At 62.6% G+C, this 26,802-nt stretch overlaps 3 protein-coding genes across 5 annotated transcripts in view; 1 reads left to right on the forward strand and 2 right to left on the reverse strand.

The window, feature by feature from the left end:
- On the forward strand, nt 1-24,775 carry MAPK8IP1 (mitogen-activated protein kinase 8 interacting protein 1). 3 transcript variants are annotated; one of them, XM_080395914.1, is made up of 12 exons: nt 1-704; nt 7,998-8,176; nt 14,620-14,858; nt 18,168-18,249; nt 18,474-19,349; nt 19,960-20,035; nt 21,064-21,236; nt 21,516-21,625; nt 21,762-21,881; nt 22,848-22,918; nt 23,260-23,358; nt 23,762-24,775. In XM_080395914.1, exons 1-12 carry the CDS (start codon nt 16-18, stop codon nt 23,832-23,834), a joined length of 2,787 nt encoding a protein of 928 aa, XP_080252040.1. In that variant the 5' UTR covers nt 1-15; the 3' UTR covers nt 23,835-24,775. The 3 variants fall into 3 exon arrangements, with proteins under 3 accessions (XP_080252040.1, XP_080252038.1, XP_080252039.1); XM_080395912.1 differs by having other exon boundaries at nt 7,998-8,103; nt 14,634-14,858; XM_080395913.1 differs by lacking the exon at nt 1-704 and adding an exon at nt 3,113-6,057 and having other exon boundaries at nt 7,998-8,103; nt 14,634-14,858.
- The window catches only part of PEX16 (peroxisomal biogenesis factor 16), a 105,617-nt gene that overhangs the window by 72,287 nt on the left and 6,528 nt on the right, over nt 1-26,802 (reverse strand). The window lies entirely within an intron of this gene.
- FREY1 (Frey regulator of sperm-oocyte fusion 1) lies at nt 24,420-26,701 on the reverse strand. Its single transcript, XM_080395964.1, has 4 exons — nt 25,635-26,701; nt 25,350-25,423; nt 25,024-25,235; nt 24,420-24,901 (listed from the first exon to the last, which is right to left on the reverse strand). The coding sequence occupies exons 1-3, from the start codon at nt 25,700-25,702 to the stop codon at nt 25,099-25,101; spliced, it is 279 nt and encodes a 92-aa protein (XP_080252090.1). The 5' UTR covers nt 25,703-26,701; the 3' UTR covers nt 24,420-24,901; nt 25,024-25,098.

Here is a 26,802-nt window from a genome sequence, read left to right on the forward strand (position 1 = left end):
GTCACCAAAGGTGCGATGCTCCCTGGGACACAGCTGGGTGCAGGAGCGGGGTTGCCTGTCAGGGGAGAGACCTGCAGCCTCCAGACGCAGGTTTTTTCCCCCACCTTGTGCCTGTGGAGCGCATGTATAAGCTGCTGCTTCAATTCTTCGGTGGGGAGAGGGTTTGTGCTGGGGCTGCCAGACCTGTTGCCAGCCTGGGGCTGCAAACCTGCGGGGGGGGGACACAGCCCCGTTGTAGCTGCTGCTCCTGCAGCCTCCAGGCACGTCCCCGGAGGGGACCCCCGCAAGCGGCCCTGTGTGGCCAGTCCCCCCACATCTGTCCGGCGAGAGGGGGGCTCTGCCTCCAGCTGTGGGCACATCTGCCCCGCCGGGACCGACGTTTCCCAGGAGACAAGGGTGCGGGGTGTCGTTTCCAGCTGCGGTCACATCTGTCCTGCAGCTGCCGCCGGGGTCCACGTCAAGGAGACCCCGGGCCGCGTCCCCTGCTCACCCCCCCACCCCCCACCCCCGCCCCGGTGCAGGTATGTCCCTCCCCGCCAGCATCCCCCTCCCTCCATCCCTCCTTCCCTGCCTCCCTCCCTCCCGCCCGCCCTCCGCCTGCATGGAGAGAGCCACGGAATGGCGGAGCGAGAGAAAGGAGCTGCATCCCCGCCCGCCTCCTCCCCCTTCCTGGGGCTGCACCTCGCCTCACCCCCCAATTTCAGGTACCGGCCGCCCTCCGACCCCCGGGACCCCCGCGGGGCTGCCCCTGCCCCCCGCCCCAGGCAGCGCTCCCCATCCCTGCAGCCCCCGCATCGCACGGCCGGGCCCCCGCCGCCTCCAGCGCTTCTGCCTCCTCCCTGCGCATCCCTGCTGCCCCCCGCATCCCTGCTGCCCCCCACCCCGGCACCGCTGAGCCCCCACCGCATCCATCACTCCAGCCCCCCCCATCGCTGCCCAGCCCGCCCACCCCATATGTTGCTTCAGCCAGCCCCCACCCCGCCATGAGACCCTCACCCCATATACCACAGCAGCTCCCACCAGCCCCCTGCTTGGCCCTATGTCCCCCTCCCCCACCCCCTTACCTGTCTTATCTCCTCTTCAACCACCTTATCATCACACACACAAAAAAAAAAAAAAAAAAAAAAAAAAAGCTTAATCTCCTTCCCCACCCCCAGGAAAGCCTTTTTCTAGCCCTTTCCTAGAAATCCCAGGCGTTCCCGCTTCCCCCCCCCCCCCCCCCCCCCCCCCGCGAACCAGGAACCCCGAGGGAGGCAGTGGGAGAGTGCCAGAATTGATATTCCCAGCAATACCAAGCGCTCCCATCGATTTGGGATGCAGGGGGCTGTGTCTCCCCCGAAACCCAGCGAGGCTGGTCACGGGCCGTCCGACGGCCTGGGCCAGGCCAGGGATGGCTGGGGGCTTTGGACCCTCCGGAGCCCCCTGACTGACAGCGGCTCCAGGACAGGGATGCGCTGGGTAAGGGAGCTCTTCCGCTGCCCACGGGTGCGGTGCCCGGTGGTGTTCGCTCGCTGCTTCTGGCGGCTGTGCCAGCATCAGCCATTGCTCCCTGCTTGCCGCTAGCACCCAGGGGTGCTGCGGGCCAGCTGCCTGGGCAGAGGGGGGCCGTGCCGGCTGCTTTGGGCGGTGAGATTTTTTGGGGAGGGAAAGGAGGAACTGGTCTGCTCCTGGGGCCGCAGCCAAGCTCACGGCTGCCTCCGGCAGGCCCTGGACCCGGGGGCTTGGGGACCAGCCAGGGGCTTTGGGGACCAGCCAGGGGCCTTGGGGACCAGTGGGTCCCTGCTAGGCAGCCGGCAGGTGCAGCCGAGCCGTGGTGGCGTTCAGGCCATCTACCCCTGAGGGGCTTCGCTCCATCAGCCCCTTTACCGGGTGGTTCCAGGGCTTCGGCAGCTGCCTCCTATTGCAGTGCTGCCTGCGAGAGCTGCTAGGAGCTGTTGCAACATGGCTGGGTAAACCCTGCAAATCAAGCCATGAAATGCTGCCTCTGGAAATGTCCACCACGGAGAAGGAGCTTGGCCACTGAACCAGGAGCCAGAGGCTGAGCTGCCAAGCGGCTCCAGCCCCGTGGAAGGGCCAGGCTCACTGCCGTCCTGGATGCAGTGGCTGTCCCCTGGGCACCCTCCTGCTCCCCAGCAAACAGTGATGTCCCGGGAGGGCAGCGAACGAGGTACTGCTTCTTGCCATGCCTCAGACCTTTGGAAAAGGAGCCTGTGCCCCAGGGAAGAACACACCTTGGCAGGGGAGGCCATGCGGAAAGCTGGCGAGTCCAGGCGGCGGGTGCGAGATCTTCCCTGCGCGCCGAGCTCATGGTGTGAGCCTTGGAGCGGAAGGAGATGCCGGTGATGCTCCCGAGCCTGGGGCACGGTCTAGCAACCCAGAGGTGGTGTTGTGTGGGGAGCATCGTGTGAGGAGGGAGCCCTGCTTGTGAAATATTTGCAGGCTGGGTTACATGGCACATCTCGGGTGCTGGTCCTGCGTCCCTGCCGTGGGGGCTCAGTGGGGGGGCATCCCCCGTGGCCAAGCTGGAGCCAGCAGTGATGAGCATGGCTTGGGGTGAAGGCTCAGTGCGCGGCTGGTGGTGAGGTCCTGCGTGAGCGCTGCCCCAGCCTGCTGCCTGCAGGATGAGGTCTTGCAGCTTTTTGCCCTCTGGTACATTCACCTGTTCTTCCAGCTCCCAGAGAGGCAACACGCCGGCACAAGCGTTGGGTGATCGGTTGGCTTGAGTCAAGAGAGGACTTGGTCCTGGCCAGCAAGCCCGATGGGCAGGGGTCTGAAGCTTTGAAGAGGCTAGGGCTGGTGGGCTGGCGTGTCCTCATTGCTGGTGATGGCTTGGTGTTGTCTGAGAAGAGGTGGGAGGAGAAGCATGGTGAGGTGAGCCCTCCTTTAGCCAGGAGGACCTCCAGAGATGGCTGCTCACCATGACAAGAACAGCAGCATTTTAGGAGACGGCAATAAAAAAGTTGTTCTCATCCAGCCTCTCTTCTGTCCTTCAGCCTCCCAAAGCCTTGTGACCGGGGCTGCGCGGGTCTGCTTGGCATCCCTCTGGGACACCGTGCTGCAGCTCCTTGCCCTGCCAAGCAGCTCTGCTGGTGCTTCAGGCCATGGGGTCCCTCTGGCCAGTATAAGAGGGGCAGGGAGGACTGGCACAACTGGGGTGCAGGGCCCTGCAGCGCTCGCAGTACTGCCTGCCCCGCTGCCCCCCGGAGCACAGCTCTGAGGTAGCTGGGACCTAGGTGGGGGTCCCGCAACCGATCTCTGTCGCCTTCTGTTTCCCTCATAAAGGCAGAGAGCATCCACCTAGCTGCTGGGGCAGGCAGGCTCCTAGGGATGGAAATCCTTAGGGAGTTATTGGTGTGGGTCAGGAGAGATAGGGGGCTACCCCACTCCCTGGGGAGCCCTGTGGGAAATCACAGCCCTTTCCTGTCCCACTGGGGGGGGCTCGGGAGGGGAGGAGGTCTATGGGGGGAGAAGCCCGCTCCATCTCCTTGGGAAGTTCCAAGGAGGATCTTCAGGCTGAGGGCAAAAATCAATGCTGGCGCTATGGGCTGCTTTGTGTGCCTGCCGTGCTCACCTGGAGCTGCCAGAAGAGCCTGTTTGGAGGCGATGAGCTGGGTGTCAGAGCGGGGCTTCCTGCTTTCTTGGGGGGGGGGAGATGAAAGGGATGTCGTCTTCTGCTGGAAAGACAGAGGTGCCTTCTCCAGGGGTCAAATAAAAGAGTCCTTCTGGCTCTGGTGATGGAAGACAAACCCCAGGGCCAGCCAAGTGTAGGGTAGCACTGTTTTTCCTGCTGCCGCTTGTTGCAGGACTGGCACACAGCACTGCCTGGGAGCGGTGTCGGGGCAGGACCCGGGCAGCCGGGCTCCTTGGAGCCCCCAGCTCCATCATGCCGTGTTGCCTTGGCCAGGTCCCCGCATGGGGAGTCCCGCGCAGTGGCAGCGGGCTGGGGAGGAGATGCCGTAAGTCCCCATTTTCCTGGCGGGATGGAGCCGAGGGAGGCAGAGCAGCCAGGCTTGGTTACAAGGCTGTTACTGGGGCTGCGATCAGGCTGCTCCTGCTGCGGACAGGTAACAGCTGCCCCCCCTCATGCACCCACGTGTGCTCCCTTGCTCGCAGTTCCAGGGTGTCACGAGTTTATCCGTTCTCATGCATTCGGCAGGGCTGCCAGCCTCAGGTGCCGCTCAGCACGCACCTGTAACCTCTGCGGAGGCAGGGCTCACCCCCCTCAGCCGGGGGCAACCTCCCACCTACCTGCGGTGCCACGGTGCCCACCTGCAGCAGCACACAGCCATGCCTCCGCTGCTGCCGCTGGCGAGGGAGGTTGGCTACAATACCCGTGTAGGTCCTGCTCAGACTTTTACTGCTGATGGTGGAGCTGAGCTGAGCTCTCTGTTTCATTTTGTTGGTATTTTTATCCTCTTTGAGAAGCAAGAGAGAAAGGCAGGGGTGTTTCCATCACAGGGAGCTGGCGGGGGGTGGGGCGGGTGGCAGAGAGCCTTCCTTGTATCTCCTAGGAAGTCCTGGAGCATCCATGTGAGTGAGAAAAAGGCAGGAGTAACACAGCAATAGAGATTTCTTTATTCATCGCATTAAGCGAAGAGGTTTCCAGCAGACGAGGTGCCTCAGGGCAGAGCTGATAGGGAAGATGGAGCCCCGGATACAGTTATCGAGGAGCTGAGAGACAACGAACACAGTATCATGAGTGACATTGGCTGGTGGCAAGGCACTGACAGGGAGAGCCAGCAACAGGTTAGCTCAGCTGGTGCTCCAGGGAGACACAAGGAAGGCTCTTAGCCCGGCCAGGGGCCAAGCTGCGTCCCAGGCAGCCGGCAGTGCTGGTCAGGCCGATGGGAGATGCACCCCTCGCTCACAGCCCCTGGGCTGGGGGGCCAGGGAGAGCTGCTGGGGTGGGCGCCAGCGAGGGGCAGGAGGACAAACCTGCAGTAGGGGGGAGCGGGGTGCAACCCCACTGGGTTCTGGAGCAGTGTATGTGCAGCTGGTGGGGTGGGGGATGCCCTGTCCCCCATCCTGAAATGGGCACGGGCACCTCTGTCCCAGAGCTGCTTTGGCTCCATCCCAACGGGGCGAGGGGTGAACAACTCCATGGAGGGTCACGGCGAGTGGCAAGTGGCTCCAGGGGTTGTGGGGGATTACCTGAGGCCACTGTGCCAACACCCAGCAGCCCCTCCTGGGAAAGATCCCGATCTTCAGCTGCAGAAGAGGGGTGGGAGCTGGCAGAGCAGCTCACCCTAACGGGCCTATCTGGCCCTAACGGGGGCTGGGGGTTGCAGAAGCTCTCAGGCAGCCCTGCTTGAGGCGGGAGCGGGGCTGGGGGCCAGGTGGGGAAGGGGCATCGCTCCTGGCACTGCTTTGTGCCAGCTGGGCCTGGGCTTCCCTGGGTGCAGGAGCTGCCCTCGCTGCCCTCGGCTCGAGGAGCGCAGCCGGGAGAGCAGCAGTCCTGCCGTGCTGGAAACGCTCTGGCATCGTCGCGCAGCCCCGCTCTGCCCAGCCAGGAGCTGGATGGATGCACCTGCCAGCGGGGCACGGCCCCCAGCCCCAGCGTGGCCAGCAGTGCCGCAAGGGCAGGTGGAACCAGAGGCTGGGTGGTGCGGGTGTCCGTGCCGGGGTGCCCGCTGCGGGTGCTGGGGTGTGGGTGCTGGAGCAGGACCAGGAGCCGGGCTGGCTGGCAGGCAGAGGCAGTCAGCATCCCCGGCAGAGTGCAGGGACTTGGCACTGGCTCAGCTGGGGAGGTTATTTTTTTTTTTTTCCCCTCCAGGACAGCTGATTCCATCTATTTTTAATGAGCTTCCCCAGGTTGCGCAGTGAGGAGACAGAGCAGCGCCGGCAGCCACAGACTGCGACGGGGCAGGCGGAGAGGCAGCGGGCACCCGGGGCTCAGTCGTCATCCCCCTCCCTCCTCCTCGCCCCGGGCCTGGGGGGTCTTTTTTGGGGTGGGAGCGTGTACCCCAGGGAAGGGGGGTCCTCCTCAATGCAGCTGCCCTTGAAAATGGAGTCGAGCACCGAGGAGGAGAGCTGGCTGGAAGATCAGTGGGAGAAATGGTAGGGGACCGGCCGGGCTTCGGGGAGGGGGGGCTGTCCCAGGGGCGTGCAGGGGGACAAGGGGCAGCCCCTCGCCCCTGGGCATGTCACCCTTCTCTGCAAGCGATGGTTGCAGGACAGGAGCAAACTTGGCACCCAGTCGAGCCCGAAGTTCTCCCGGCTTGCGCAGGGAGCTTCGCGGCAGCCGGGCGCTGGAGCGGCAGAGGCGGCCGGCCGCATTCTGTCGCGCACCAGCATCTGCAGGCAGGGCTGGTGCTGGGCACCCACACAGCATCTCCCCGTCCCCGAGAACGCGGGCAGGGCTGCCTGTCCCCTCCCCGAAGCAGGGGGCACTGCCACCCCTCCCAGCTGCCCTGCAGAGCCAGGGAGCCCCTGCCAGCCCCTCGGCAAGGCTGTGCCTCCGGCTGGGACCCCGCGGCCGCCCGGGCGTGCCGAGGCCCCCAGCATTAGCGGCTGATGATGTCCCACCCTGGCGACCCACGTAACCAGAGAAGAAATCAATTTGTGCTTTGAAGGCTCGTCATGAGCCTCCTGCTCTGCATTCCCTCCCTCCCACAGGCAGCAGCAGATGGGCAAGGGGGGTCTGGACACCCCACCTTGTGCTGAAGGCTGTGTCCCTGCCTCCCCATGTGTCTTGTGGGTGCTGCCCCCATGGGCGTGATTGTTCCCGGCCACCTCCACCGTGGGAGCCCACCGCTGGGGGGGTCCTCAGAAACATGGAGGGGAGGTGCTGCTTCCCCCGTGGGCTTCTCCTGCTCCTTCCCTGCTCCGGGAGCTGGGACAAAGGAGGTGTTACCACTCGGTGGCACCAGCTTGGTGCCACTGCTGGGATGGGGCCCCAGGGTGTGTGAGCAATGCTTAAAGCGAGGGTGGGAGCTTTGCAGGTCGCAAAATCCCCTTTTCCTTCCTTCCCCACGGTGCAGGCCAAGTCAGAGAAGGGTGATGGGCTCAGTGCGGCGCTTTTCCCCCAAGCATCTCCCAACCCAAGGAGCTGGGAGCAAACGGGAATGGCAGCATGGAGAGCTGTGCCCGTGGTCGCTCCAGACTGGACGTGGTGGGGTTGTATCGTTGGCAGAGGGCTGTTGAGCTGGGCTCTTTTACTTACCCCTGTGGTAATGAATAAGTGTGGAGAGCACTGCGGTACCACCACAGAGAAATGTTTAGAGCCAGGAGCGCCTTGCCATCCCCCCCGGGGACACAAGCAAGCACGCGAGGAGCCTGCTCATCAGCACGTTTCCAGCCACTAGAAGGATATCTCTGTAAACTTTCTGAAGGGGTGTAATAAGCCTGTGGGGCACCAGCCCTGAGGGACCCCTGAGGCCATGCAGGCAGCACCGATACGTGGCCACAGGAATGCCCGTGGTCATCCCAGGGGGTGATTTTTGGTGGAGGGACTCACTGCTCTCTCTTACTGCAGGCACCTGGCTGGGACATCCCTCCCAGCTGTGACTCGGGGTCTGGCGGTGCCATGGCCAGCAGGTCTGCAGTGCTGGCGAGGTCTGTGGGTCTTGGTGTGGTCACCTGTCCCGGCAGGTCCATCCTCCCGTTGTGCCCTGCCAGGACCCCCAGCTGTCCCCTCGCTGTAACCCCAGACTTCACCCCGCTGGGTGTCTGTGCACAGCTGGGACAGCCCGGGAGCCTCCCTTGGATGGTGGGAGCTGAACCTCCTTGGCAGGGCTGGCTGTCCCATGCTCTCCCACCTGCACATCCCTACTGTCTTCGGTCGGGCAGAGGCTGGTGTGGGGCACACTCCTCCTGCCTCGCCACAGCCACAGACCATGCCAAGCCCAGCCATCTGGTGGGCACAGACCCATGCCTTCTGGAAGGAGCCCCATTCCCAGTCTTTCTTCCCAGTAAAGACTGGGAGACCCTCTCCTGGGGTGGGCAGTGCTGCTCCCTGCCTGTGCAGTGGGTGATCACAGCATCTCCACTCCCTCCAGGCTCACCCACGACATCAGCCTCGAGGAATTTGAGGATGAAGACCTCTCTGAGATCACCGATGAGTGTGGAATCAGCCTGCACTGCAAGGAGAGCCTGGCCACCCGGGTAAGCGGGATGGGGACAGGGATGGGGATGGGCAGAGAGTGCTGGTGGGGCTGGCAGGACCATCAGCTCCCATGTAGGACCACCAGGTCCCCAGGCCAGTGATGCTTCCTCAAGGTGCCCTTTGCCACAACCCAAATCCCCTCTGCTCGGCAGTGCCCTTGCCTCACCACGGCACAGCACAGACCCTTCCTGAGCCAGCCAGACCCAAGGGACAGAAAAGCACCTCAAAGCTGGTGCTGTTTGGTTCCCACTGTGCTGGAGGGATTTGAGTTTGTTCCTCAGGGATGAGCCTAGGGTTTTGAGCGCAAGCAGGGGCACATCTCCCGTTTGAGAGGGATGGCCAGTGAGCCTCTGGCACCCGATAAGCATCCTTGGGAAGCAAGGATGTGTGTGAGGTGGCACCAAAGGTCCTGAGTAAGATGTGCATCCCTGGGTCTGGAGGTGTGTCTGGGCTGGCAGCTCTCCTCTACTCACTCTGTGTTCCTTCTGACTTGCTAGCTGTCTTTAGCAAGAGCTGTCCTCAGGCTTTTAGGAGGCAGGAGACCTGAAGGCTGGTGAAACAGGGCTGGAGGAGGTGGCTTTGAACCCAGCAGGCAGCAGATGAAATAAAACCAGGAGCTGTGAAGCCTGTGCAGATGCTGCAGGCGGGTCTCCCATCCACCTTAAGTACCTCAGGGCATGTTGTGGAGACCCCAACAGGGTTCACGCCAGTATTCAAACTGCCCAAGAAGGCCGTGGGGACAGAAACGTGGAGGTAAACTGAGAATTACACTGGATTTGGAAATATGAGGGATTCTGCATTTTGCCGGTGTGTTTCATGCTAAAAGGATGCAAATGCTGGAGGAGCAACCAGACAGTTTGAGAATCCTTTCATCCCTCAGGAGAAATACTTCCTTTGCAAAACTGCTAACGACCCAGCGAGGAGGGGAAAAGCAGAGGAATTTGTCGCAGATTTAAAATTAGAAAGTGAATTTGTGATGTTGGGAATCCCTCGTTGCAGGCAGGAGGGTACAGGCAGACCTCATCCCTGGGAGGTGAGTGCGTCCTGCTGTGCTCCTGGTCTAATTCGGGACCTTCCCAGCAGAAATTCAGCTGCTCCTGGAGATGAGGCTACTGCTCCACATCTCTGCTCCGGCCACCGCTGCCTCCTGCGCCAGGACCTTAGGATGGGAAGAGCCTGGGCTCGTGGGCTGCGTACGCCGAAGGAAGGGGGGATGACACTGGAGGAGAGATAACACTGGAGGCAAACCCAAAAGCCAACCCAGTGCTGGGGGTCCACGAGGGCACAGCCGCAGCCAGGGCAGGGCATTGGGAAGATCCTCCTGCCTGCAGTAGGTGAGGCCGGCAGGGGCTTTGGGTGTGCTGCTGGATGCTTCCCATCAGCTGCCCCAGTTCTCCCGGGCTCTTAGGACAGGATTTGTTTTTATTTTACGGACTGCCAGCCCTTGGCTGAGGTTTGGCAGGGAGGATAAGGGTGGAGGGGGGGACTTGCAGCTCAGCTGCTGCGGCCCTTCCTTGCGGTCGAGGGAAAACGGACTGCTTCACCCACTGAAAACAGTGTACTGGAGGGTTTCTGCACCCCTGAACTGCGATGCAGACCTGACCCATGGCAGAGGATTTTCTCGGGCTCCAGCAGCGAGCCCCACGCCGTCCCTGGGGCTCAGGATTGCCTTGCACAGACGGCTGAGTGCACAGAGGGTCCACCGGGGCTGAAGGGGGGTACAAAACTGCCCCCAGGGAAGCAAGGAGCTATTCATAAACACAGCAAAGGAAGAAGCTTGCCACGCTCAGATGGCTACTAAATGCCTACTAAAAATACGTTTGAATGGTTTATATGGGGCACAGAGGATTGCCTGAGGAGCAGAACCGAAAGTGATGACAGCAATGGTGATGAGGGGCTTTCAATCCCAAGCATCGAAGGCGCGACCTGGGGAGCTTTCCAACCCAACTGCCGTCTGGAGCGAGCTCGGAGCGATGGGCTCGTGGGATCTGCCTGATGGAATCAGCCAGGCCCAGAGGGAGCAGCTTGGCTGGGTCTGCACAGTGCGGGGCCCAGCAAATCAGTAATGACCCGCAGCCGGCATCAGCCAGCTAATTGCATCACGTGGGGATGGCTGGCTTGGCGAGGCAGCCCGACGCCGGCCCCGCGCTGGTGCCCTGCCCATGGTGAGCTCCCGGTGCCGCAGAGCACCCATGGTACGTAGGATGGAAGGTTGGCCCCGGTTGCCCCTGCAGTGCCAGGTGCCTGGCGAAAGCCCGGCGATGGAGTGAGGGATGCGGGGTGAGAGAGAGCTGCAGGCTCGCCAGATCACATCGGGGGGAAGAGCGCCAGGGAAGGGGGAACGCAGGGTCTGGGGAGCGCGGTGACCCGCGGGGCTGGGGGCATCCAAGCTTCCCGACTCGGCGGCAGGTCTCCGGAGAGGTGGGCAGGCACAGCAACCCTGCGGTGAGCAGGAAAGCACCAGGAGGGAGTGAGGGGACAGACCCTGCCGGAGGGCTGGGCAGGTGGCTGCTGCATGGGGACAGCCGGTGACCTTGGCGCTGCAGGGGGTCTGGCAGAGATGCTGGGTGGCAAAACCCCGTGGCAGGAATGGGCGTCCGGTGCAGAGGTCAGCACCCAGAGGTGGGGGTTGAGGCTTTTTTCTGGTCTTGGAAAAACAAAGATGATTTCATCGTGGGCTATTTTAGCAGCTTTCCCAAAATAGTGGCTAAGCCACAGAGAAACTGCGAGGACGTATAGGCTGATGTTTGTGCAGGAGGGAACCGTGCACCGACCAGGCACCTCAGGGAAGGAAGAGCATGTACCCAGAATGAGGAATAACTCCAAGCGTGGCTGAAAAAACCTGTGATTTCAACAAGAAGTTGCAGGTGAATGAAAACTGGGAGTGAAGCGAGGCGTGGGCTGAGAGGAGGGCTCAGCGGAGAGGCAGAGCTGCCCTCAGGGCTCTTGGAAGAGCAGGGCAGGGGGTTGGCTGGGGGGAGCGGGGGCAAGTGCTCCACTTCAGCGCACTGAGAGGAACAGCTGTGACAGAAGCACGAGGCCTTTGCTTTGGACTTGACCTCGGTTTGGTGGCTTGGAAACCCGGTGTGATGAACCTTGTTTTCAGCAAGATGGATCCCAGCAAACAGCCAGGCTGCAGTTATTATAGGCTCGGTGCCTCATCTGTTTTCTAGGAGCTCCAGAAAATGGTTAATGCAGGAATGAAGAAAAAAAAAAAAAAAACCCACACAAACCCAAAACGTAAGAAATACCCTTCTTGGAAATACTTGAGAGCATAAAAATGAGTGCCCGAAGGAAAGGAGCTGGTTTAGGGCTGTGCTGAGCCTTCACAGCCTGCATGAAAAGGCCTGAACCAACCATGAAGATACGTGGAGAAAAAAAGCCTACTTTGTTTTTCCAGCATGAGAAGACTGCTCCCTCTTGCCGTTCACCATCGCTGACCGCTGGCAGCAGCTGCCCTGGGCAGGTCGGCGGGACCCGCTGCAAAGGGGGGAGCAGCTGCCAGGAGCCGGCCAACCTGCTGCTGTGGGGAGCGGGGGGGAGCCCCCCCGGGGGCTGGGAGCGCAGGATGCCGCAGCGAGGCGGCTGCTGACTTTTCAAAGGCCGCTCTGTGAAGCCGCCTCTGATCCATCGCCGGCTGTGGCTGTGCCAGGCTGGGGGCAGAGAGGCTGCTCCTGGAGCTTTGAAGCCGGCAGCAAAGCAGTCACGGCTGGGGGGTAGGGAGCAGGGACACCTGCTCAGCAGGTCCCCCTCGCTTGCCCATGCTCATAAAACGCTTTTCCCAGCTGAAGGTTTTGCCGCTCCTCTGGCAGGGAAGGCTGCAGGGGCTGGGGAGCAGGGAAGAGCCTTTTGCCTGCTCAACCATATGGGGTATGGACCAGGGTCACTCAAGCAACGCCTTGCACATCACCCGCTCCTCTTGCAGGAGCCTTTGGTTCCTAGGGAAGCAAGCAGCACCCGTCCCTTGCTGGGCTCGGCGGCAGCCCCCATGCAGGCGGTTCCCCCGACTAGACTGGTGCTCCCAGGGGTGCTCCCGGCACCTTGCAATTGCAGCAAGGCTCGCGCTGCTCCGGTCCCCCCAGGGCCCACGGACCACAGCGTCAGGACCATCAGAGGCCAGTCATTGGATACTGGGATTCTTCGCCATTGGGATGGTGCTGTGCAGGTTGGAGGTAGCATCAGCAGGAGCAAGCCAGTGTCATGGCCATCCCAGGGCTGGCTCTGTACTGGAGGTGTGAGCCTCCCTGTGACTGCATCAGGGTCCGGGTGTGCATCTTGTGCACAGCCTGCTGCAAGATTCGGGCACTGGTACTGCTCTCCCACACGCCCTAGTCTCTCCGACAGGCTGAAAGGACGTTGGGAAGTCACCTCAACATTGTGTCTGTGCTGAGGCATGAGTGTTCTCAAGCTGGCCTTAGGTGACATTAACTTGTCCCTAGAGAGCTCCCAAGGCAGCGCCCTTCCAGTCAGAAAGGCTTCCCAAGGCTGAGTCCCTGCTCTCGCTTTGCAAGTCACCACAGGTCCCACTCAGATGGTAAGGTCAGCTATCGCTCTGTGGTTTCAAAATCATTTTGTCCTGCTACCAGCCACTAACAAGTACCTGCAGTGGCTGTAGTTCCCTCCTAGCTATTGAACCTGGGATGGCACATCCCTCCTAGGGTGCGCTTGTCTTCAAGACCGGTACTGTTTTGCTTTTCTGCATCCTTCTGGGACTTACCTTCCTCTGAGAGTTTTCCTTGTGCTGGCTACAGCTACAGGGTCACTGAGGCAGTGTCATTGGCAGTCTAGGTTGAACGTCACCAGCTGACTCGAATACACCTACCCAGGCTCGATATAAACCACTTTACTGGCATCTCCCCCCAGTTCTTTTCCTGTGCCTTGGTTTCCTTGTTAAAATCCATGTGATTTGCCACTGATAACTGGTGCCACGGAAACACTGAACTTACTGTGGGAAGGCCAGTGTTAAACCAAGGGAGTTAAATGTTTAAAGCCTCAAGAGGACGGGTGTTGATGGCAGCGCTCCTCCCGGGGCTCACTCAGCACCTGCCAGGACTGCAGCAGGGACACTGGGGTGAAACAGCCCCCATGAGAAGGTTCGTGCTGTGCCTGTCAGAGCCATGCCTGTGCTGCCTTCAGTCCGGCAGGTCAGGAGCTGGTGGCAGTGAGAGCTCTTGGAGGGGCTTCTCCTACGGCTCAAGGGGCATCCTCCGTGCAGCCAGAGACATGGATAGCGCCGGCTGCAAAAAAACGCCATTCTCCACCTCTGCCCACTGACGGGAGTTTTCCAGTCCCCACAAACAGCTGCTAACCATGGGATTCGACTCGCTAACGCCAAGCCACAGCCGTTATTGCTGGCTGCAGCACCTTGTGCATGTGCAAGCTCCCGTTACGGCTAGGAAGATGGCTTGGGAAGGGAACTGTTGACCTTTAAACACCTGCAGCCACGTGGGGACATCAGTGCCTCTTCACCAGCCACGAGGGCCACGGTGGCCACCTTGCTTCAGGAGTGAAGGGCTCAAGGGGAGCATGGGGCTGCCCGTGGCCAGAGCACAGCCACCACGACGGGGTGACTGGAGAGCCAGCCCTGGGATGCCGGCTCATTGGGCATCCCTTCAGCATGGCTTCAGGTCCGAGAAGTGCAGATGCTGGGTGTGTGAGAAAAGGTCTGTTCAGCATGGGGAGGCTGAGGGGACGTAACTCCTGTCCCTGGCTGCCTGACGGCTGCAGGGAAGAAGGAGCCTGACTCCTCTCCCTGGTGTGCAGCGACAATTTCAACCCCAGAGAGAGAAAAAGTAGTAGTAGTGCAGCGCGGGTGCTGGTATCCGGCCCGGTGGTGGGTTCTCTGTCCGTGAGGATATTTGGGTGTGATGGGCCAGGGTCTGAGCAACCCTCCCCAGGCAGCGCTTGGCCAGACCCCAGCAGGATGGTGTGTGCTTGTATGGGCCCCCGGTGCCGGGGCAGGAGCGGGGCGAGGACATGGTCTGCCGTGGGAGGAAGGATTATCGAATTATAGAACCATGGAATCGTTGAGGTTGGAAAAGAGCTTTAAGACCATCGAGCCCAACCAGTTACCCCAGCACTGCCCAGCCCGCCCCTAACCCATGTCCCCAAGCACCGTCTCTAGGGCAGCCCGGGTTGGAAGGGCCCTCAGCCGTTCCCCCGGCCCAGCGTTCGGCGGAGGGGCAGCCGGGGGTCTTGCCTAGCCCGCTGGCCCCCGGAGAGCCTCCGGCGGCGGGGGCCTCTGCCCGGCCGGGGGGTCGTCCTGCCGCGGCGGCCGTTCGGCGGCTCAGAGCCAGCCCGGGCGTGCGCGGCTGCGCGCCGGGACCCACGGGCACCGCCGGGGGAGGGATGGGGGTGTCCCCCGCGCCGGGGGGCGGCCCGGTGCTGCCGGGGCAGGGGGGCGTCCTTCGCCGGGAATAGCATCCCTGCCCCTTTAAAGGGCAGAGGCCGCCGGGGGCGATGGCCGCGCCGCCCCCGCTCCCCGGCCGCGGCCCCCGCCCCGCGGCTGACGGCAGCGCTGACCCGGCAGGGCGCTGTGAGCCGGCCGGGCGCGGCCCGCGGGGAGCCCAGCCGCCTGCAGGCCGAGATGCTCCAGCTCGATCTCATCGACGCGGCGGGGGATGCGGCGGCCGAGGAGCAGACGGCCCCCGAGCCGCTGCAGAAGGAGCCCCCGCCCCCGGCCGGGACCACCGAGGTCTACAGGCCGAAGCGACCCACAACTCTGAACCTCTTCCCGCAGGTGCCTCGCAGCCAGGTGAGCTTGGGCCGGGGGGTGGGGGAGTGCGTGCAGGGGAGGGGGAGGGGGGATGCTCCCTGCGCCGGGAGCTTTTGTCTTGGAGGGACGGAGGGAAGAGGCTCCGCTGCCCCTCCCCGCGATGCCCGGCAGTGTCCCGGCCGCCCCCCCCCCCCCGCCGTCCCTGCCCCCCACCGGGCGCAGCCCGGTCCCTGCTGCGGGGCCGGGGGAGCGGTCAGCGGGCCGGGGGGGCACCGGGGGCACACGGGGATGTGCTCGCTCGCTGCCGGGCCGCCCCCCCTGCCTGGGCACTGCGTTTGACAGGGGCGGATAGGGGGGCTTAGGGGTCTGGTGGGACCTTCCATCGCCACTGTCGAGGTGAGAGGGAAGGGGCCAGGACCGAGCTGTGCCCCCGGCAGAGCCGTGGGGCAGGGGGGAGCGGGGCAGGGACCCTGTGGGGATGGAGAGTGAGCGACGGGACGGGGCACCGCACCACGGGGCTGGCACCGCTGGCCACAGCCGGCTGGGCTCCAGCTGTCCCAGGGTGGGACAGTGCCAGCCCCGGGCAGGATGGTGACACCGGGTACCCCATGCCCGGCGCTGGGGACACAGTGGCCTCCCCTCCTGAGCAGCAGGCAAAAGCGGTATTAATGTCAGTGCCCCGTGCAAAATTTGAAAGACAGATCGGCAACACCCAAAATGGTGGCTGGGAGGGTGAGGGGGGTCTGTTGTCTCACTCACGCTCAGATTTGTACGAGATTTTGGATGGTTTTCCCCAAAACTGCCTGCCCACACAGCCATGGGGCTGCTGCCATCCACGGGGCAGGCGTGTCTGGGTGCCCCGCACCCTCCGAGCAGGGCTGGGGTCCCTTTGCCCCATCTCCTCTGCAAACTTCGCGGAGCCACGCGAGGTGCGCGATGCGCAGGGCTATTTTTGCCACCCTCCTGCATTCAGCTGTGCCTTCTGCCAAGTAGGAGGATTTTCAGTGCAGTGACGTTGAGCTGAGGAGCATGAAGCGTGGGGCAGGTGTCCCTGTGGGTGACAGATGGGGAGTAGTCAGAGCTGGGTGTCACCAACCCAGCTACTGGCAGCTGATGCCAGCTCTCTGCCTGAGGCCACAGGCAGGAGGAGGAGGAGGAGGAGGAAGAAGAAGAAGGCACGGAGCCAGGATGGGCGCCTGGGGGCAGCTGGCACTGGGGACAAAGACAGCAGGGCTGGGGAGGCGGGGGGAGCCCCACCGAGCATAATGGACAAGGGGACGGTGACAGCCTCGTCCCACCCTGTGCAGGGACCCCGAGAAGCAAGTGGCACGTGGCAGCCACATCCAGCTGGGGAGGTGGGGGACAGCAGGGCCCCCCTCCCAGGCTGCCGGTCCCAACCAATGTCCAGGGGTGGCAGCAGGCCTTTGGAGGGGCATTTGGGGCAGAGGGGGTTGCAGAGGTGGTGGGCTGGGGAGGGGGAGCTGGCGGTCCCCTCGCAGGGGCATGGTGGGGGCTGTGGGGCTGCACTGGGTGCCGCAGGCAGGGCTGAGGGAATGGGAGATGGGGGCTTCGCCACAGCTGGCAGCAGGAGCCAGGGGCCAGCAGGGCCGGGGCACAGCTGGCCAGGGAGGGCCATGCTCTCGGTGGCATCTAGTGAGGGACAGGCTGGCTCAAAGGTGCTTGGGGTGCCCCTTCAGGATGGCTACCTCTAGCCAAAGGCAGTTTTTCCCTGCCCACGTGCAGTGCCCCGAGGAGAGGACAGGGTGTGCGGGGCATCCCTTGGGCATCAGCCTGAGAACTGCCTCTGCCTGCGCCAGAGCCTCCTGTGCCCTCCTGGCCTGCCCAGCTCCATCCTCCCGCAGGTGACTGTGGCCGTGCATCCCCTCTTGAAGGCCCACCTGGGCAGCCCTGCCGTGCCTCCAGCCTCCTCCTGCCGGGCACCGTCCCACCCTCCCCTCCAGACCCTCCTCATGAGCTTGGTCAGGTCTCAGTTGCCACTGGGCTCTCTGTGACCATCATCCTGGGCAGGTGGCCTGGAAACAGCAAGAGGAGCATCCCCAACTTTCCAGAGGGGAAGAAGCAGCTGCTGTGGCTGGCTAGGTTCATCCTCTAAGACCTTGGGAATGCTGCTGCCCTACGGCTGGGCATTACAAAGCCCCAGCCTTGCGGGACGGGTGGGATGGGTGGGCTCTGCCGGCTGCATTGCGGTGCAGGCAGCCTGGCTGGCTGCTGTGCTGGCCCCACGGCACTCAGCACGCAGAGGTGCGGAAGCAGAGTAAGGATGAGGCAGCTCCTGCCCCGCTGGTGACAGCTGCGGGCTGGTGATAAGGCCGTGCGAAAAACCAGGGAGTCCCAGTGGGGCTTAGTTCTTGAGCAAAAACTGACGGTGTGGAGAATGCCAGGGAAGAGCCAGTCGGTGCCCCGCAGGAGGGGCTGGGGGCGGGCGGCTGGGGGGGCTTTTTGGGGTGGAGGAGAGGATGGGGACCCGGGCTGGGGCTGCAGCAGGCGGGATGTTGTGCCCCGCTGAGGCAGGCGGGGAGGGCATGTCCCCTGTCTGCGGGAGAGCCCTTGTTAGAGGGGACCTGGTGGCCTTTGGTCCCGGGTGTTGCGGTGCACGTTCCCCTGTGCACGCGCCCCGTGCACGGCCGGCTGCCCCGGGCCAGGCAGGCAGGCACAGCACCTGCAGCAATCGCCCGAGCGTGGGCAGCCGGGTCCTGCCTCTCCTCTCCAGCTGATCAGGATTGGTGTCTGCTGGTGAACTACATATACGTGTCTGTGTGCATGTATAGGTATGTATCCGTACAAATATACGTGTGTGCATATGTATACCCCCATATACACTCAACAGGGGTGACCCCAGTAACAGGCGCTGATCTGTCCAGTATCTGGCTCCCCGCTGGGCAGCAGCACAGCCCCTGGCCCGTGGGGCTTCCCCCAGTTAATAACACTGGGTGGCTGGGAGGTAGGCAGGGCCAGGGGGCTGGGACCTGGGCACGGCCGCCCAGCACGGGCGGGCTCCGGGCAGGCTCAGGTCTTGATTTATTTTTTTTTTTGGCTCGGGACTGTCCATCCGTGGGCTCCTGCAGCCAAGTCTCCCCAGGGTGGATGAGTGCAACCATCCAGACCAAGCTGTCTGCCTCCCGGCTGGCCCTTTGGCCACCGCGCCAGCTCTCACAGCAGTGGCGTGGTGAGATGTGGGGCTGGCAGGGGGGTCCCCCGCAGCACCATGTGCCCAGGGGGTGAGGGAGCTGAGCAGGGCACTATGGACTCGGGAAGGGATGGGTGCCACCGCCGTGCCATGCGCTGTTTACTGTTTGGGCTACAAGGCGGCTTTGTTCTTCTCCTCAGGACACTCTGAATAACAACTCTCTGGGGAAAAAGCACAGTTGGCAGGAGCGGGTGTCCCGGTCGTCATCCCCTCTGAAAACGGGTGAGTCCTTGGGCTGTTGGCCAGGGGCAGCTCCCTGCACCCTTCCGTGGCTCTCAAGAGCCTGGGGTAAGTGGTACCAGAGAGGAAGGTTGGGGGGAACATCCCACAAGGATGTTTTCCATCTTGCATGTCCATCTTGAGTCTGTGTGGCATCCCTGGCCACCTTCCCTGGCAGGGACCATCACCCTCTGGGGGCTGTCAATGCCGCTTTCCTCCCCCACCAGGTGAGCAGACCCCTCCCCACGACCACGTTTGCCTGAGTGATGAGGTCAATCACCAAAACAGCACAACCTCCACCAAAGACCGTGGCACGTCCACAGAGAGCCCGTGCCGGCGCACAGCAGCCACCCAGATGGCACCTGCCTGCGTTGCCTCGTCCCGGCCACCTGAGAAGCACCAGGCCACTAGCCGGCCCCCACCACATGGTGCCAGCGTGGTGGTGGTGACGGCAAGGGGCCCCGAGGCCCACCGGGACCGCATCCACTACCAGACGGACGTGAGGTTGGAGGCCACGGAGGAGATCTACCTGACGCCCGTGCAGAAGAACTCGGACCCCCTGGAGACTGACAAGCCGTTCCTCTCGCAGTCCAGTGAGAACCGCATGTCCATCAGCTCCGACATCGACAGCTCTGGCTATTCGGCTCTGGCAGGGAAAACCAACCCCTCCATCAGCGAGGAGGATGAGGTGCTGGACTACATGTCCTCTCCTGACAAGACAAACCTGCACAGGGCCACCTGCGGTGGTGGGAGCAGTGGCTCCCGGCCAGGGCACAACCTTCAGAGAGCCTCGGTGAGTTCGGACACCAGTGCCCTCTCCTACGACTCGGTCAAATACACGCTGGTGGTGGACGAGAACGTGCAGCTGGAGCTGGTCAGCCTCAAGCAGTGCTACTCGGGCTACAGCGACGAGAGTGACTCGGCCACTGTCTACGACAACTGCATCTCCTCGCCCTACGAGTCGGCCATTGGTGAGGAGTATGAGGAGGATGCACTGAAGCGCGACTCGGTCTGCCTCTCCGAGGACTCGACCCCTGAGGCAGACATCCACTTCTCCAAGAAGTTCCTCAACGTCTTCATGAGCGGCCGGGCGCGCTCCTCCAGTGAGTGCTGGGCACCGGGGGAAGGTGGGCTGGTGGCCACCTGCCGAGGCAGCCCTGCCCGTCCCTGGTATTAGGCTGAGGGCACGCTCGGGTGGCAAGCCACCAGCGGACACTGGCCCCAGCTCTGCTTGCTGCGGCCCGTGGCTTTGTCCCTGGTGGCTGGGGGGGCTTGGAAAAGCCTTATGAGCTGCAGGCGGGGGTGGCCAGAGGTGCTTCAGGCTGCTTTTCTGGCTAACCCGAGGTGTGGCCACGCTGAGGGGGAGGCTGGGTGGTCTCACAGGGGGACAGCATCCCTCCTGGAGTGCCACCGTCCTCCCCAAGCCCACAGGAGCATCAGGGCTGGTGGCATGCCCCGGCAGGCAGGGCTTCCCATGGGGTGGCTGGTCCCACAGTGCCAGTGCCACCAGCTGCCATGGCTGCGTGGGTTGGCGCAGGGAGGCTGTGGTCCCAGTGGGGACCGCTGAGCACCAACACGGCAGCTGTAGCCGTGCCTGCCTCTGCCGTGGCACCGTGTGGCTTCGTCTCGGCCGAGCTGCCCCCCGGGAGCCTCAGCAGCCTGTCCTTCCCTGGGCTGCGGGGCTGACACGTCCCCCTCTGCCCTCGTCCCCAGGTGCGGAGTCCTTTGGCTTGTTCTCCTGCGTGATCAATGGGGAGGAGCAGGAGCAGACCCACCGTGCCGTCTTCAGGTGAGCTTGCGGGCGCAAGCGGTGTCCCCAGCCTCTTGAAAGCGGGTGCTGCCCTCCCACCGCGGTGGAGCCACCCCAAAGCCCAGCCTCTCCAGCGTGGGAAGCCCTGGGGACCAATCCACTGCCCGTAGCTCATGCCCTGCTCAGGCTGCTGTGAGGGCAAAACCTCCAAGGGCAGCCGGGACCTCTGGGAGCAGCGTGGGTGGCTGTTGTGGTTTAACCCCAGCTGGCAGCTCAGCATCATGTGGCGGCTCGCTCACTCCCCCTCCTTTACCCCAGGTGGGATGGGGAGAAGTGGAATAAAGGTAAAACCCGTGGGTTGAGATAAGAGATGTTTAATAATTGAAATAAAGTAAAAATAACAGCAATAATAATAATTGTAATGAAGAGGAGAGGGAGAGAGGAAAAAAATCCAAGGGGAAAAAAAAAGACAGAAAAACCCCTAAGTGATGCTCAGTGCAGTTGCTCACCCCCGTCTGACCGATGCCCAGCCAGTCCCCCAGCAGGGATCAGCTGCCCCCGGCCAGCTGCCCCAGTTTATATACTGGGTGTGACGTTCTGTGCTGTGGAATATCCCTTTGGCCAGCTGGGGTCGGCTGTGCTGCTCTGCTCCCTCCCAGCTCCTTGTGCCCCTGCGCTGGCGGTGCACGGAGCACGGAAGAGCCCTTGGTTTAGGGTGAGTGCTACTTGGCAACAGCTGAGCCATCAGGGTGCTGTCAGCATCCTTCCCACACGACACCCAAAATGCAGCAGAGTAGCAGCCGCTGAGAAGAAAACTAACTATCCCAGGCAAAACCAGGACAGTGGGGCGATAGGGGATACCCTTGCCTTAGGGGCCAGGATGCTGCCACCTTTTGAGCCTAAACCTGCCCCGATAAAGCGTCTCAGGTCACCGTGGCTAATTACACAACCCAGGGCACTGCCAGCCTGGGCGGGCGGTGGGGTTTGCAATGCCCCCTGCCCCAGCAGTGTGCTGGCAAGAGGGGCAGCGGTGCTGGCTGGCCAGGTGCTAGTGCCTCTCCTCCCAGGTTTGTGCCTCGCCACGCGGATGAGCTGGAGCTGGAGGTGGACGATCCTTTGCTGGTGGAGGTGCAGGCAGAAGATTATTGGTATGAAGCCTACAACATGCGGACGGGTGACCGGGGCATTTTTCCTGCCTACTACGCTATCGAGGTGACCAAGGACCCAGACCATGTAACAGGTACCAAGCCTCTGCGTGCAGCCTGTGATGTCCCCCCATCTCCTCTCCACCGAGTGGAGGCTGGTGCTGAGCCTGGGGGTGGAGGGAGGACCAAGCTGGGCACCTGGCAGGGAGCGATGGGCGGCTTCTGGTGTGATGCTGGAGCCGGTACCTGGTGTTGCAGGAAGCTTTCCCTGGGCAGGGAAATGTGCCAGGGTGGGAATATGGAAAGGGGAGGTGGAGCTCAGCCCACGTGCCTGGTCATTGGGGATGATCCCCGCTGCGTGCTCTGTCTTCCAGCTCTGGCCAAGAGCAGCGACTGGGTGGACCAGTTTCGGGTGAAGTTCCTTGGCTCGGTGCAGGTTCCCTATCACAAGGGCAATGACGTGCTGTGTGCGGCCATGCAGAAGGTAGCGTCCCACCCCATTTGTGGGAGCAGGAGAGCCTGCTCCTCCTGGCAGCAGGGCAGAGCCTCCGTGGGGAAGGGGTGAGCCACCCCCACTGCTCATGAGTCCCAGGGCTTTGTCTCTCTGTCTTCTCCCCCAGATTGCCACCACGCGCCGCCTCACTGTGCACTTTAACCCACCCTCCAGCTGCGTCCTGGAGATCAGCGTGCGTGGGGTCAAGATTGCTGTGAAAGCCGATGACTCCAAGGAGCACAGCAAGGTAGTGCTCCGCTCCCCGCTCGCCTTGGCCCTTCCCCGGCTGCTGCTGTGAGCTGGCTCCTGCCCGCTCTGCTGCAGGTCATGTGTGCCTATGAAAACTGAGGGTCTCAACCCCACACCTGAGGGTGAGGAACGTGATCAGCGGGGCTGTGGGCCCACCATCCTGGTCCCCCATCCCTCACAGGATCCCAGCTTTGGGTCATACTGCCAGCTGATGCCCTTGCAGCTGCCCAGCACGTCGCTGCGCTGGGATGCTGCTAGCTGAGCCGTGCTGGTAATCTGTCAGCTGCTCCTAAACCTTTCTGCTGCTATTTTGAGTGGTGTCCTCCAGATCTGCCCTGTAATCCCTTTAGCTGGCTAGAGCAGGCTGCTGATTAGCGTTCTGCATAAGCAGTCTAGCAGTGCCCGGCGAGGCGCGGGGCAGAGGGAAACCTGCCCTGCAGCTGTGGGATAGGAGTAGTTCCTGGCTCTGAGTGCCGTGACGGAGAGCTGGGCTGGGGTTTCTGCAAGTCTTGCCTCTATCTAGGGGTTGCCATCAATTCAGTTGCTCTTTAAAGTCATATAAAGAAGTTCTTGTCTTCGGCTGGGACCCTTTTGAACGTCCAGGCTTGAATGGCTTTAGTTCTAAGTTATCCATTCGCCTTCCACCTGCTGGTATTGCTGAGAGCCTTTTTGTGCGGGAGAGGGGCCGCGTGTGCTGGCCGAGCAGCAGCGCTGCCTGTAGCCTGAGCACGGCAGGGAAGACCCGTGGGGGCAGCTGGGGTGGGAGCCAGCGGGGCTGCCTGGAGGAGCACCCTCCGTGCAGGTGCTCTGGGGCCATCCCAAAACCGCTGCCGGTCCAGCCCAGGACCGGGCTCCACTGCTGAGGCGCAGTGCAGGTTTCCAGGGGCCAGAGCCCAGCTGCCCCCGGCGTGGTGGGGAGGAAAGTTCTGACCGTCTCTCTCTCTCTCTCTCTCCCCCCCACCAGGTAAACAAGTGTAGCCATTTTTTCCAGCTGAAGAACATTTCCTTTTGTGGGTACCATCCAAAGAACAACAAGTGAGTAGTGAGGAGGTGCAGGGTGGCTCTCGGTGCTGCAGCTCAGCACGGAGGTGTTGCTGCCTTCCTGGGGGGCAGCACGACTGGGCTGGGGAGGGAAGGGGAGGCTTCCCAGCGACCCGGTCCTGCAGGCTGCCATTCCCCTGTGAGCCCAGTGGTGCAGCTTCATGCGAAAGCAGCCTTGGCTGAGAATTGCATCCCAGTGCTGGGCACGGGTCGTGGCAACTGGTGGCCACGAGGTTTTGGTGGGGGGTGCAGGTCCCAAACCCCTGTGCTCAAGGAGGGGATGCTGCAGTACCTGTGCCTGCTGTTCTAGTCACCTCCCCTCTCTCTGCCCTCAGATATTTTGGATTCATCACCAAGCACCCTGCTGACCACAGATTTGCCTGCCACGTCTTTGTTTCGGAGGAGTCCACAAAGCCACTGGCGGAGTCTGTAGGGTGAGTCCTGACGCGCTCCCGCCAGGCAGGAGGAACGAGGCAGCCAGGCTGAGTCCTGCCACCTCCCCATACGTGTGGGGCCTGGCCGTGGCCCCAGGCTGGCGCCTCTTCCCTCATGTGAGAGGCTTGGGGCGGGAGCCAGGGCTGACAGGGCTAGGGGCAGCATATTCCTGACAGTGCTGGAACACGTCCCAGCGCCGCGCTTCGCAGGCAGATGGCTGGAAGTCATGCGCTGCGCAGGGGATCCAAGCAAGGATGGAGACCCTGTGGCTCTGGTGGCAGCTCTGGGTGCTAACGCAGGAGGGACGGGGGCTGGGGGTCACACTGGCCGCAGAGGAGGGAGTGAGGGTGAGAATAGAAGTGGGGAGGACGCTGCTGAGCTTTGCCCGGTGCTGTGTTGCAGGAGGGCTTTTCAGCAATTCTACAAGGAGTATGTGGAGTACACGTGCCCCACGGAGGACATCTACCTGGAGTAGGGGCTGGCACAGGCACCTCCTGCACAGTCAGGGCTGCGGTCGTGCCCCTTCCCCGTGTCGTGCATGGACAAGAGCTGCTTTGAGCCTGGAGGAGGAGTGGGCCCGGGGCAGGGCTCCCGGGGCACGGAGCGCCACCTCTTTTCGTGACTCCCCTTCCTCAGGCTGGGGCTGGGGGGAAGGGAGGGGGGAGGGCTGGACAAATCGTGTTTATTGTACAAAATACTCTTAGTTTATTCTATTGAAAAAGCACCCGCTGGGTGCCCTGCCTGTGAGCGGTGGAGGTGGGAGCAGCAGCGTGCTCGCGCCCTTTCCTGCTGCAGGCTGGGGTGACAGCATCTCCTCCCTGTGACCATGGCCCAGCTTCCCGTCACATCCCTTTGGGGTGACTTTTAATGCAGTGGCAGAGTCGGACTCGCGCAGTATGAAGACACAGCAGCTAGAGCAAACAAGACCACGCGCTGGCTCCTGCCTGGGAGATGGGCTTGCCCTGGGCAGGCCATGCCCTGGGGGACGAGGCTGCTGGGCAGAGATGACAAAGGGAGGCCCAGGATTCTCCTCTGCCAGAGCCAGGCTGAGCTGTGACAGCTCACCCCTACCTCTGCCCCCCTGTCCCTCTTGTATCCGTGCTCTGTGGAGAGAGAAAAATACCCCCTGTACCTCCCTGCAGTAACTACAGCCTCTTTGCCCCTTTTCCCCCCTTTCCCCAGCTGCAGAGGTGGAGGTAGGGCTGGGCCACCCCTTGGCAGTGGGGCTCAGCCCCTGTGCAGAGCTGGGCGCCTGCCACAGGTGGGGCAGGGAAGGGCTAAAGCCTGCGGGGAAGCCGTGCAAAGCACCGGGGAGGTAGAAGAGCTCTCCCCGTCTCGACCCTGCAGCCAGCGGTCGCTGTGCTTCAGCTGGATCTGCTGTGATGGCAACAACTATTAAATATGATGGTTCATGGAGCGGGGCTGCCGTGCTGTTTGCGTCCCACCGCCGTGGGTTTGGCCCCTGGCTCGTTCTTTCCCGTAGGACCCCCCAAGGGGAACTGGAGCTTCTCAGGTTTGGTCCGAGAGCCCCAGCTGCAATCCCTGGAAGCCAGAGATCATCGTACAATGGTCAGAAGGGGACCTCTGGAAGTCCTCGGCTCCAGTCCCCACCCAAACCGGGGCATACCCTTACACCCCCACCCCCTCGCCATTCCTACACCTACACTGTCCTGCAGCAGCGGAGGGCAGGCAGGGGTGTCCCCTCCGCTGGGCTGCGGTGGGCACAGGGGCACGCTGGCTCACAGGTGGGCATCGTCGTAGTACTCCAGCAGATCAAGCTCGTCACGCTTGCTTTTGCCAGCTCTGCGCAGCCCTGCCGGCTGCTTCTGGGCCACATGCGTCCTGAGGCGAGGCTGCTTGGGTTTGATGCCGTAATCTGCAGGTGGAGCACAGAGACGGGGCTCAGCCCGGGGCTGCTCACAGGGCTGAGGGCAACCACAGGGGTGAGTGCATGGAAAGGGGTTTCAGAGGGGCGAGGAGACTGCTGTACCATCCACCAGGCCAAAGTGTTCCTGCGGAAGCTCGAGGGGAGCAGAGAAGTCCTCGGGGATGGAGTAGCTGGCCCTGCAGAGGAAAACCAGGGGCAGGAATGAGCCGAGACCCTACGGTGCTCACCCATGCTGGCACAAGAGCTGCCATGCACCACTTGTCTCCACCCAGCCCAGCCAGCTCTCGGCTTGGTGCCACGAGTGCCAGCCCACGCCAGCAGCCCTGGGTACCTCTGCAGGTACCGAGGCAGGGAGGAGGAGGAGGAGGGTGAGGGAAATGCCATTACCTCTGTTGCAAGGGCCGTGAGAGGGCAGGCCCCAGCAGCAGGGCAAGCAGCAGGAGCCAGCACGGCATGGCGCACCCCGACACCAGCTCCACAGTGAGGTCACAGAGGAGCCACCCTCCAACACCAGCACCAGGTTAGAAGAAGGTGGGGGGGATGGGGGGGGCAGGCCCCCACCCTGGCACTGCTGCCTACCCCCTCCAGCTACACACGGTTCTGGTCCTGGGCTGCCTGGCCCTGCCCAGGCCCCGCCAGCCGCTCGCAGCCTTCCCTGCACCAGTGCGGCCACAGCTCCGGGGCTGCTTCCCTGCCCGGGTCCCTCGCCACGACCCTGTGCCTCCCTCTGGGCCCCTCCAAAACCAAACCCCTTCTTCATGTCATCTCAGTACCTGCCTGTCCCCAGCAGCAAACCCGCCAAACACTTTGCAGTCTTCAGCATCTTCCTCTGCTCAAAGCCCAAGCGAGGGGAGCGCAGTCCCCCCCTCACAGCTTTTCCCTTTGCACTGCAGGTCATTGCTGCCGGCTGAGGTGGCAACACAGATCCCACACACTGCCGAAGCCCCATGGTCCCCGACTGTGGTGGCCCATTAGGGGTGTCTGTGGGGGACTACATCCCCTGTTTCAGGTGCTGAGGATGAAGGCTGTGCCCCCTGCGGCCCCAGAGTCCCTCAAGTTGCCCACTTGAGGCCAACACACCAGGCGGTTTCCAGCTCCCCAGCTCTGCACTGGGGGGCAACCCAGTGCCACCAGCTGGCTACTGCTCTGTCCCCGCCAAGGGAAAACTGATGCCTCAACTGTCCCCAAGACAGCAGAGGAGATACAAGGCAGCCCAGGCTGTCCAGGCCTCTCCTGGGCCCTTCACTAAGTGTGGCACAGCAGTATTTGCCGAGTTAATCTCTTCATTTCTCCTCTGCCCTCGGCCAAGCCCCCGAGCACAGGCTGGCAGCCGTTCCGCAAACTCTTTTAGCCCACATGAGGTGCTGCAAAAGCAGCCTGTAGGTAGGTCTTCCTCCCCCCAGGGGAATCCCAGGAAACCGGGGACTGAACCAGGCCCCTGGAGTTACAGGGGTGACAATCATCGGCTGAGCCACACGCGGGACCCTGCCCGACACAGCCCAGAGCAAAGGGCTTCTAAGGGACAGCGCAATCCCAGGGTAGACAAGACACCGAC

The sequence above is a fragment of the Falco punctatus genome (assembly GCF_963210335.1).
Source record: "Falco punctatus genome assembly, chromosome: 7".
Taxonomy (NCBI): domain Eukaryota; kingdom Metazoa; phylum Chordata; class Aves; order Falconiformes; family Falconidae; genus Falco; species Falco punctatus.

What these genes read in the sequence shown, in the direction of transcription:
- MAPK8IP1 (XM_080395914.1), top strand. Translation starts at nt 16, where the DNA reads ATGCTCCCTGGGACACAGCTGGGTGCAGGAGCGGGGTTGCCTGTCAGG. An exon ending in CGGCCGGGCGCGCTCCTCCA is followed by an intron (nt 19,350 to 19,959) that starts GTGAGTGCTGGG and finishes CCTCGTCCCCAG; the next exon opens with GTGCGGAGTCCTTTGGCTTG. An exon ending in ACCCACCGTGCCGTCTTCAG is followed by an intron (nt 20,036 to 21,063) that starts GTGAGCTTGCGG and finishes CTCTCCTCCCAG; the next exon opens with GTTTGTGCCTCGCCACGCGG.
- FREY1 (XM_080395964.1), bottom strand. Translation starts at nt 25,702, where the DNA reads ATGCCGTGCTGGCTCCTGCTGCTTGCCCTGCTGCTGGGGCCTGCCCTC. An exon ending in TCACGGCCCTTGCAACAGAG is followed by an intron (nt 25,424 to 25,634) that starts GTAATGGCATTT and finishes TTTCCTCTGCAG; the next exon opens with GGCCAGCTACTCCATCCCCG. An exon ending in ACACTTTGGCCTGGTGGATG is followed by an intron (nt 25,236 to 25,349) that starts GTACAGCAGTCT and finishes CTCCACCTGCAG; the next exon opens with ATTACGGCATCAAACCCAAG.